We start from the raw sequence: 10,906 nt of genomic DNA on the forward strand, positions 1-10,906 counted from the left end.
AAAGAGGAGGAGGAGGAGGGCAAAGAGGAGAAGAAAGAAATATGGAGAGGGACCAGAAAAAAGAAAGAGCGACAACAAAGTGTAAAAGGAAAGGTATCCACTCGGCGGGGTCGCAGCTGCCTCTGGAAGGCACCGAGATGTACCTTTTTGCGCAAATGGTCAAATCAAGGTTTTGTAACGCGAGCTGTGCCACAGTGAAATGGAACTAGCCTGAGTGAGAGCCACACGATCACGTCAGTCGTCACCGGATGGCGGCGAGCGTTTCCGGTTCTACGCAGGGTAGAGCCGTAGAATGAGTTGCACGAGTATATGGGACAAAAGCGGGCTCTCGAGTTTGTGTCCGCTCCGCAGCCAGCGCGGGCTGCCGGGACGCACCGCTCGCGCGTTCTGCTTCTGGCTTCTGGCCTTCTGCACACCCCACCTTGGGGCGCCGCACCGGCCACCGGGTTCTGCTTAAAGTGCTTTGACGAAGGTGCAGAATGCCGGAAAGGGAGGGTACGGTGTTTACTGCAGAGGCTGAAGGAAGAAATGAGTGAAAATCTTTGCCCTCGCGAATAATGTTCTTTCAAGTACTTTCTGACACGCGACCGGCCGACGTTCGCGCGTATCGACGGAGGCAACAACGATGGAGATGGAAAGGGAGCGGCGACATGCGCAGAGGATGAGGATATAAACTGGGACGACGCAGCGGAGGGGATAGGGGAGGGAATCGAGGGGCCGGAGGGCCTTCGCGACAGCGACGATGACGACGAAGGCAGGGGAGGAGACGGAGGGGCGACACGCAGGAGGAGCGAAATCGCGAACGGCCCGAGCAGAGAGGGCGACGGCGGGGCACGAGGGGGCAACGGAAACGCTACCAATGACGCGAACCGAGGCACGGGCGACGGCGGGGACGGGGACGGGGAGGGCGACAGCGACGTCGAGGTTGACGCAACCGTATCGAGAGCGCCACCCAAAAGGAGACGGACGGCCATGTCACCGAATGGAGGGCGAACGGCACGATACGAAAAAAGCAGGGCGAGGCGGATGGAGAAAGAAGTGCCGAGGAGGCCATGGTGGAGGGGAGGGACGGGAGGGCGAAAGAAGGGCGAGGAGGACGAGCGGCCCGCACAGACCGCGAGCAGACAGCGCCTGCTGGGGTGCTGGCCATTTCGAGACATTCGCAAAGAACGCTAGCTACATGGGAGGGCTTCGTGAAGGATGGATTGAAAAACATTCGAACAAAGAAGAGGCGACGGGCGGAACCGGCAGAGGATGCAGTGACGTGACACCCCCCTCACACACACACACACACACACACACACACACACACACACACACACACACACACACACAAAACACACACACACACACACACACAAAACACACACACACACACACACACACACACACACACACACACACACACACACACACACACACACACACACACACACACACACACACCGCTCACCCACGCGCACCGGGCCTTGCACTTTTTAAATGCCGTGGTGCTCCTGTCGTTAGACGTGGAGACGCGCGGGTCGCCCCCCCTTGCCCCACCACCTCGTGTGTGTGGAGAAGTTTACCTTACCTTACCTTACCTTACGCGACACACTCAGGCCCCGCTCGGCTCCGAGGTCGAGGCGCCCCGCTCGGCCGCTTCCGCCGCGAACTTGCGCAGCCCGTTCCTCCACTCGTGCTCCTGCATGCCTCGCGGCGTGCGCTGCGTCACCACGCCGGGGCAGTTTGCAGCGACGAGGCCGCAGTGGTCGCTCCACACCTTCGGGGCGGGGGAGCGACGAGAGGCGTGCGTGGCATGGGCAGTGTGCCGTCTCCCTCCCTCTCGGCTGCGTCTCGCCGAGTCGTCGAAGAAGAGCATCTCCTCGTACGCGACGCCGCATGCGTCGCGCAGGATGGGGAAGTGCGTGCGGGACTTGTCGCTCGAGAGCGGCGGCTGCCGCCCGATCTGCAAGTTGCGGCCGTCCTCGTAGCCTCGCCTCAGCAGGTCCGCCATCGTGAGGCCGGGAAGCACCTCGAGTAGCGCCATCGCCGCGCGGCCGATCCGCTCGGCCAGCGGCGTGTCGGCCGAGGATGCGACCGCCATGCGCATCTCTCCGTGCAGCCCGTCTGCCACCTCCTGCATCGCCAGCAGCGCGCCTGGGTAGATGCGAATCACGTCGCCGCCGCTGTGAACGCCGACGACGCCCTCGCCGCGGCCGTTTAGATCGCCGATCAGCGGCCTGCTGGGCATGTGGCTGAGCGTGTACATCTCGGGAGACCACACGCACTCGTCGAGGTCGAGCACGCACAGCCGCGGCACGGAGGAGAGCGCGACCAGCCGGGTTCGCGGCGGAGCGGTTGCTGGGACGAGACCCCGTGCAGCTGTGTGCAGCAACGCGGCCGCGCTGGCGGAGAAGACGCTGAGCGGGAGCATACGTCTGCCGTGGCACGGCGCGGATATGGTGCGGACGAGGGGAGGAAAAAGAAAAATACTGAGCGCATTGTTCCCACAGCTGGAGGTAACACCGAGAGCCAGAGGGATATGGCCCACACCGCGAGACCGTGGGTGTGAGGTAAAAGCACGCTACCAGCGCTTGGTCACATCGGACCTGAGGTCAGATCCTTCTCCTCTCTGGATGGGGTCCACCGGAGACAATCTCGAGCCCTCTGCGTGCCGTCACGAGCCGGTGTGAGCTTGCAGACCCAAGGTAAGTGCGGTATGGGACGGCTCAGGCTTGCTACCGATGGGATCTCTCCCGATGGGCCTGGGCCAGGAGAGCGACAGAGAAGGCGAGGTGGTGAGCTGGGAGCAGGAAATAGCGCTTCGTGGCACTTGCATCGCGACAAGGTCACACGCGGACGCTCCAGCCTCTCAGCGACAAGGTCACAGGCGGAGGCGCAGGAAAAAATAAAGAAACCGCTCGCACCCGCTTGGACACGCCGCTCGACACGACCGTGCTGGAGGTCGTGTCGGCAACTCCATGACCCACCTCGTCGCGGACGGCGACCTCGCCGCCACCGCCGACGACGCCGACGCCGCAGCGGACCTCTTCCTTGAGGCTGGCGTCTGCGTCTTTGAAGCAGCGCTGCCCTGTTGAGAGAGAGAGAGAGATTTTTTACAGCCCACTTCTCTTCCACCTGGTGGTGCGATGGGCTCCCTCCCTGTCAGCGCGCTGTCAGCCCTCTGTAGCATCAGGTGCAAAGGAAAGAGTGGGCTGGGTTTTTAGCAATACCAAACAAATCTAACACTCAGACCGGCAAGAAAAAGAAGAAATTTAAACAAAAGAAAAAGAATTTTAGCTCGCACAACACTGGGCACGTGAAGTGGTAGACGCCCGAGGGTGGGCGACGGCTAACACCACACTTCTCCCCTAGGATCGGGTTGCGGGCAAGAAAGCCCTAGCCCCGGGGGTGCGCGTTTGCAGGGCAAGGGCCTTAAAGTAAACACGGGTCTCCGAGGGTTAGCCCCGCGTACCGGGTTTCCCCTTAACTGCAGGACGCCCCCTCTACTCGGAGCTAATGAACACCATACTGCACGCCCCACACCACCACTCTACACTCACTTGCGTCGGCCGTTTGAGTAGACCCCCCCGCCTGAGGGCTCACCCCTCGCCTTCCCAGGGTCTCAACCCTCCTTGATTCGCTCTCTTGCTCGTCTCCCGGGCGTTATGCGACGACCGGTCTGGTCGTTTCCCTCGTTGTTGGTGTCGCTTCCTCCGCTGCCGCCCTTCATCTCCGCCAGCTTCTCCCGGCTCCACCGCTTCCGAGGGCGTCGACGGCCCGGTCGAGGTCTCCCCGGGCGAGGGCGGCGGCATTGGGTCGTGTCGCCTCCCCTCCCAGGGAGGTCGAGCCCGCTCTCCCTGGTCGGCGAGTCGTGCCCGCACTCGCGGCCTCTCTATCGTCCTTGGCTCGCCCCCCCCCTCCGCCAGCTCCTCTCCAGGCTCGGGGAGGCGTGGCCCTCCCTGTCGAAGGTCGCGGTGGTCCGGTTGCCCCTGCAACTGGTCTTCCCCCGGTGAGCCCGTACGTCCCGACTCCACTCTCAGAGGCCGCGTTAGCTCATCTCTCGCCTCCTCCGACAACTGACCCCAAGCCCCCCCCCGGGGCCCTCCGGCCACGGCCCTCCGGCCCGCCGGCGGGTCCGCTATCGTACCGCGGCAACTCCCCTCCCCCATCTCCTCCTCCCGGGTACACCAACCTCCGGCGTGTTTTAAAAATTCTTCTGAAAAGCGGCGTTTTGGCCGCGGGGTACATCTCGCGGGGTACATCTTGGACTGGATGCTGAAGATTGCCTCGCTTCTGCTCGTCGCTCTGTCGACGTCTGCCCTGCCGGTGCGTCGCTCCGCCCAGCCGCACTTACTCACATGCAGGCTTGAACTTACACGCACCACACGAGTGCGCAGGCAGAAACCGTCGACGACATCAACCCAGCCGCTCGCGGCCTCGCCTTCGCGCCCAAGCCCTCTCCTCCCGTGCCCGACGTGGTCGACGACCCCGCCTGGCTGATCGCCACCTCTGGCTTCTGCTCGAACCTCAACGTCGTGATCAAGGAGCGCGACGTCGAGGCGAGCGAGACGGAGGGCGACACCGCGGCCCACTTCATGGCCGACATTGCCTTCAACTACTACCCGCAGACGGCGGTCAAGTTCACCGATTTCCCTCACCACCTCGCGAAGACCATCGAGGGCGACGCGGCTGAGGCGGACGCGCTGGTCTCGAGTGCGTGGGACCACAAGAACATCGCGCTGCTCGAGCCGACGTCCTCGTGCGGCGCTGGCGACCAGAGCAGTCAGGCGTGGGGGATCTCGGTCTTCAAGGTGGAGGAGCACCGCCACTGCACGGACGGCGAGACGGCGTGGGAGGGACATCCTTGCGTCCACTACTCCGGCTACGTCTCGGCGGCTACGTCCAACTTTGTCAACGTGAATGAGGGCCGGTTCGTCTGCCAGCTGTTCGTCGATTCCGTCGTTTTCCACTTCAACGTTGTGTAAACGACAGTCGTTGTTATAAAATGAACTCGGGGGCACGGGACGCGGCACAAACGGGGCACAAACGCCAGGCCACAAAGACGGGGAGGCACGTAGTGACGCAGGGGAGTCTAGGCGACGGCGGCGTCCTCCGACGCCGCGGCGAGCCTGAGCTCGGTCGCAATCTCTTCCGCCGCCGCGAGCTGCAGCGCGACTGACATGCGCTGGGCCTGCAGCGACAGCCACGACCGCGTCGACCAGCTCGCCTCGTCCTCGTGCTGCCGCTTCGAGAGCTTGTTGCGCACCTTGTCCTTCATCTGGTAGAACAGCCGTTTGACCGCGTTGCACCACCCGCCGAAGGTTTCAAACAGGTACATCTGCACGTCGGTGTCCGAGCGCGAGAGGGCGTGCGCGTAGTCCGCCTTCTTGTACGCCACATAGCCGCCGCCGTCGCTCGGCCTGAAGTCGCCGTCCCCGACAGCGCCGCGCTGCTCGAGGCCGAAGACGTCCGCGCTCGTGCCGGGCTCGGTGTTGCCGAGGCCGACGAAAGCGCCTCGCTGGCCGACGTCCTCCGGGTTGGAGGAGAGCGAGTCCTTGAACTTGACGTCGCCGACGAGGCGCGAGCGCGAGCGGCCGGCGCCCGCCACCGAGACGTCGGGCCGGTAGTCGTTAGAGTAGCCGAGGTGGTCCCGCGGCTCCACCTCGACGAGCATGCCCCACACGCTCCGCATGACCTGTCGTTGTGTGTCGTTTTCCACTTCGTCTAAAGGGTGTGGACCGTGAGTATACTTTACCCCATAGAGGGCGTTGTGGGGCACGCCTTTGGTTATTTTTTTTGCAAGCGAGCAGCGAGTCGGACCGACCCCGCTAATCGCGCAGTTGACTGGGTACGCGCGCTGGCGACACCCGACGGACTGCCAGGCGCAAATGAGCACATTCTCGGCTGGCGATGTTGGCCTCACGATGGACGACTGCCCGCACTGGCTGAAGCCACGCGTCGAGGCGGCCTTCGCCCGCGCGTTGGGCTCGCTCCGACCGGCTGAAATCCCTGCGGAGGAGGGCGGACTGGTAGCGCAGCGCGTCCGCATCCACAGCCTGACAGGCCGCGCCGATCTCAACGGCCATCACGGATGGGTCGTTCGCTTCTCGGAAGAAAAGGGACGCTACCAGACCAAGGTGGAAAGCGACGCGGGTGAGTCGGTCCTTCTTCGGCCTGCCAACTTGGAGGTTGCTGCCGACTCGGAGGATGACTGTCCGGCGCTCACGCTGCTCGACGTCTTCAAGACCGTTTCCGGAGCTCGACGCAATCGCTTCCACCAGCGTGCATTGGACTGGATCGACCGATGGCAGATGGTCCTTTGCGATCGCAGCCGACAGAACAGCGCCGCCTTCCGAGTCACGCACAGCATGCAGAATGACGACCGTCACCCGGGCCGCGCCGCTCTGCTGGGCCTACCAACGAGCGACCGGCTTCTCGATGACCTAGCGGAGAATGAGTGCATCGTGCAGTTCTTCGCGGTCTGGGGTATCGCCGAGCGGGTTGCCTGCTGGTGGGGCAACCGCACGCATGCACGCAATCAGTTGGCCGAGTGGTACGAGGCCGAGGGCGACTTTGCCGCCGCCGAGCCGCTCTACGCGCTCGTGTACGAGCAGTCGCGCGCCGGCTCCCCGCACGAGGCGGCCTCCTTCGCGGACCGAGGCCACAGCCCCATCAGGTGTGCGTTGCGTGCCACAGATTGCCACCGCATGCCGCGGTACGCGACGCGGTTCTTCCCCGACCCGCCCAGGGAGCGCTGCATGTACATCAACAACTACGCTTTGTGCCTGAAGCGGCAGAAGCACTACGCGCGGGCGATCCAGCTGTACCGCGAGGCGGTTAAGATGCCCGGCTGCCCGCCGGTGATCCGCCAGAACCTGGCGCAGTGCGAGATGCAGGTCAGCCAGCCAGTCACCCGCTGCCCGGGGTTGTGCTTTTGTGTGAAGAGCCCTCTTCACGGCTTGCGCGCTGTGAGCAGGTCAACAAGCCGACCGTCGGGCACGTCACATATGTGCCACCCGAGGCGGCCGCCGCGCTGAAGATGACCGACGAGGCGGACAGCGCCGCGCGCGACCGCATCAAGGAGCTTGGCAACGACGCCTTCCGACGGAGCCGCTTCGACGAGGCGATTCGCATGTACACGTCGGCACTCGCGGTGGACGACGCGGCGCCCGTGGCGGAGAAGGCGACGCCCGCCGAGCGATCCAAGCTGCTGAGCAACCGCGCCGCCGCGGCATATGGGCACGACGACTACGACTCGGCGGCGGCGGACGCGGCTGCGGCGACCGAAATCGACCCGAGCAACGCAAAGGTGTGGCACCGGCTCGGAGGCGTGACTAGATGACATCTTCTGGATCGGCCGCATTGCGAAGTAGGCGTGGTACCGGCTCGGGCTGGCCGAGTCCTTCCGCCCGTTGCGCGGCCAGCCGCGCGACCCGGCGGTTGAGGCGCTCCTGCAGGCGATTGAGCTCGAGCCGGACAGCGGCCTGCTGCGCAGCTCGCTCGCCGAGGTGCAGGCGCGGCGGACGAAGGAGGAGGAACAGGCCGCGCGTGAGGTTTACCTTCTCGGAACCTGCTCGGAACCTGCTCGGAACCTTCTCGGAACTCTGCCGCAGGCCGCGCGTGAGTTGCCTCCCAACGCGATCGACCTCGGCGCGTGCCGCTTCGGAGACACGCCGCTCGGGCGCCTCGACCGGCTGGTGGGGACAGAGGGGCTCGAGGCCGTCACTGCCAACAACGGCTGGCTGCGCGGGGTCTATGAGGCGGCGGCGCTGTGGCACACGGGATTGCGCGACTGCCAGGCGTTCTCGAGTCATCTCGGGTAGTCAAGTCACGGGTAATACTGGGCCAAAACAGGGTAATCCCGGGTCGTCACGGCCAATCTCGTAATCGAGAGTACTCTCGGACAGGCCATGAGGGGTTGTGCGACTCGCCAGGCGTTCCGACGCGCCGGCGTCGACGTGCGTCGCGAGGCGATGCACAAACTGCCCGCCGGCTCGGCGCAGTGGGCCGCCGGCACGGGCGCGGGGAGGGAGCTGTTCAGCGTGCGCGCCGTCGACGTGCTGCGCCCGATGAGCGATGCGGTCTTCCGGTGCGACGAGGCCGACATCTGCTGCCCAATGCTCGCGTGGCTAGAGGGGAAGCAGTACAACAACGTCCAGACGATGCACGCGCTCAACGGGCTGGGGCAGGTGAAGGGAGATATGGGGAGATATGGGGGAGACATGGGGGAGATACGGCTTACGAGCGGGAGGTGAAGGGAGTAGGAGGAGGGGTCATGGCGGGGTGCGGCGCGTGCAGACACGCCTCTCGCCCTCTGCGCCTTCCCCGCCCGCCCGCCCTCTCAGCTGCTTCGCAGCAAGGGCGCGATCATCGACATCGCGCTCACGACTCCGGAGTCGCCGACAAGTCCGCCGCTGAGCGACGCGGAGCTGTGCCGGGCCTTGCTCGCGCTCGACCTGACGAAACCGGACGAGTGCGAGAAGGTCGAGCTCACGCTGCGCTTCGGCTGCCTGATGTACTACGTGATGCAGCGGCTGGCCCAGTCGTCGGAGGACGAGGAGGGCAAAGTCGGAGGAGGGGCCAAGATGCTCTTCCTGCTGATCGCCTACCTGAAGCGCATCCTCAGCGTGCGCAACCTCTGCGTGTACGCCGCGCACCGCACACTCGCCGGCGGGGCGCGCGTCCGGCCGCTTGAGCAGCACGTGGCCGAGCACCAGCTTTGCGCCACTCACCAACTCTTTCTCAAGCACGGCGACGCGGCCGCGTCGGTCGAGCTGATGCACACGGCGATTGCGGCGCTGCGCGCGTCGGGGGACGCGGCGGCGCGGCTCGCGCGCGCGCTCGAGGAGTCGTACGCGGCCAACCAGTACTACTCGGCCGCGCTGAAGAGCACGCGGCTGCCCGACGAGGATTTTGAACAGCGTGCCTTTGAACGATCTCGGTGTCGAAACACCGCTCTGACAGCGCTCGACAGTCTACAGGCCTTTGATGAGGGGATGGACCTCCTTCTTCTCGAGAGCGAGTCCAGCCTGCAGACGTGGCTCCTCTGGGCGGCGGAGGCCTTCCCCCGCGACCCACGCTTCCTGATGAAGCTCGCCACGCACATCTACGGCCTCGCTGTGCACGGGATCTCCGAGCGGTGCGTCGAGCTGCCCGGCGAGCGACGGCGTGTGGCGCCCACCTTCGCTGACGCGCACCGGCTCTACCTGCGCCGTGCGGCAGCGCTCCAGGCGCGGGAATTCACCTGAGCCTTCCCGAAACCTTCCCCACAGGCTCTACTTGCGCGCAGCGGAGCTCGCCGAGGCGTCGCTGCTGCCGCCATCCGAGGGCGAGCCGCCGCCGACGGCGCATCTTCCCGTGCGGTACTGGTGGGAGGCTGCAAACTCGCTGGCAGCGTCGAACGGCAGCGATGCCTGAAGCCCGCCGGGCTGTCCTGGTGGTCGATGTGCGTTTGAATCGAGCTGAATAACCGTTCAGGCAGCGACAGCCGCGGCGTCGAGCTGCGGTGCGTTCGGGAGCTGGCTGCGCGTGCCGAGGCGGCCACCGCGATGCTGCGCATCTTCAACATTGAGGAGCAACGGAACCAGACCAATACGGCCGTCAAGATGGTGCTGGACGCGACCAAGGGCCGGCTGGGCACGCAGAAGCTGACGCGCGCGGAGCACCGCAGGCGCTCCGAGACGCGCTGAGGAAGGAATGCAGCCCCAGCTCTGTCACAAGGTCCGCTTTCGCCCCCAGGCTCACTAGGGACGTGCTCGAGGCGGATCCGCACACGATCCGGCAGGCGATCGCAAAGTACTACGCGGACGCGCCGCCGAGGCCCGTGCCGAAGCGGATGGCGGGCCTCCCCGACGTGGGGCCGGGCTGGATCCCGGGGGCGGCGGTGCCAAAGGTGGGCGAGGCGGCCGTGCCGAGGGTCGGGCCGTCCGCGCTTTCTCTTTTCAAGAAAATAGATTGGCAGTCTTTTTGCGCGCGCGGATCATTGACGTTGTAGCTATAAAGCCGTACCCTGGTGGGAGTGAGAGAGATCAGGGGAAGCCATCCATGGGGGACACGGACACCTAGGCAGTAACTTCATCACTCATTCGCCCCGCGCATTTAGCAAGCCCTGGGCTTGTTGCACGACTATACTAGTATGGGACAAAAGCGTCGAAAATGTCCCAAAAGCGTCTCGAGATTGTGGCAGCCCCACAGCCGGCGCGCGCTGCCAGGAAGCACCGCTCGCGTGTCGGCCGCACTCCCTGGCACCCAGGGAGTGCGGCCGACCGACCAGACCGAGTAGGCTCGATGCCGCGCTCGCTGTGGGGCTGCCACAAAGTCGCCGCCGAGCGTGCCACCGAAGGCGTCCCGGCGGAGGTGGTGGAGTTTGAGACCTGAGGCTGCGGAGGTGACGCCTGAGGTACCGGCCCGTGCACAGCGACTCAGCCGGCGACCGCCACGGGCTCAGACGAGACTTGTCGACTCGTTCCGGCTCAGCTTCACCGTGGTCATCGGGCGTCTGTCGACGTCAGGACCACCCATACAGCTCGCGGGTTTGAGGTCGCAAGAGCCAAGATGGTGGCGTTTGGACATCCCAACCATCACACAAGACAGCCTGTAGGTGATGGCGGGACGGCGCAGTGTTTGTGGCACTCGGCAGTAGGCACCCGCGGCACGGCCCCGCTGTCGGCTCTCGCGGGCTGCGGAACCGGCCCCAGAAGAGGACGGTCCGGGCGAGTGTGGCAGCTCCTGCGCTAGTATGGGCACCCTCTGACACAACACTACTGATCCTGGTCATTAGAGCTGCCAGGGATAGCGTCAGAAGCCGGTAGGAGTCAAAACCCCTCATATCTGAGAGACATCGCGGTGTCCCACATACTCAACTAATACTCTCGTGCAACAAGCCCCTTGTGCGACGTGTCTTCGGATAAGCGGCCAGCTT

The 10,906-nt window shown here is 64.8% G+C and overlaps 3 protein-coding genes across 3 annotated transcripts; 1 reads left to right on the forward strand and 2 right to left on the reverse strand.

The window, feature by feature from the left end:
• Positions 1 to 1,597: 1,597 nt before the first annotated feature.
• On the reverse strand, positions 1,598 to 2,416 carry EMIHUDRAFT_97308 (hypothetical protein; the record flags this gene model as incomplete). The annotated part of the gene is made up of 1 exon (XM_005757791.1): positions 1,598 to 2,416. One exon carries the CDS (start codon positions 2,414 to 2,416, stop codon positions 1,598 to 1,600), a length of 819 nt encoding a protein of 272 aa, XP_005757848.1.
• A 2,661-nt stretch (positions 2,417 to 5,077) lies between these two features.
• On the reverse strand, positions 5,078 to 5,677 carry EMIHUDRAFT_199146 (hypothetical protein; the record flags this gene model as incomplete). The annotated part of the gene is made up of 1 exon (XM_005757792.1): positions 5,078 to 5,677. The coding sequence occupies one exon, from the start codon at positions 5,675 to 5,677 to the stop codon at positions 5,078 to 5,080; it is 600 nt and encodes a 199-aa protein (XP_005757849.1).
• Positions 5,678 to 5,873: 196 nt separating this feature from the next.
• EMIHUDRAFT_97310 (hypothetical protein) lies at positions 5,874 to 9,979 on the forward strand (the record flags this gene model as incomplete). Its single annotated transcript, XM_005757793.1, has 8 exons — positions 5,874 to 6,881; positions 6,962 to 7,294; positions 7,359 to 7,493; positions 7,599 to 7,736; positions 7,920 to 8,174; positions 8,331 to 9,124; positions 9,258 to 9,353; positions 9,724 to 9,979. 8 exons carry the CDS (start codon positions 5,874 to 5,876, stop codon positions 9,977 to 9,979), a joined length of 3,015 nt encoding a protein of 1,004 aa, XP_005757850.1.
• Positions 9,980 to 10,906: the final 927 nt, after the last annotated feature.

This window comes from Emiliania huxleyi, assembly GCF_000372725.1.
Source record: "Emiliania huxleyi CCMP1516 unplaced genomic scaffold EMIHUscaffold_9, whole genome shotgun sequence".
Classification (NCBI taxonomy): domain Eukaryota; phylum Haptophyta; order Isochrysidales; family Noelaerhabdaceae; genus Emiliania; species Emiliania huxleyi.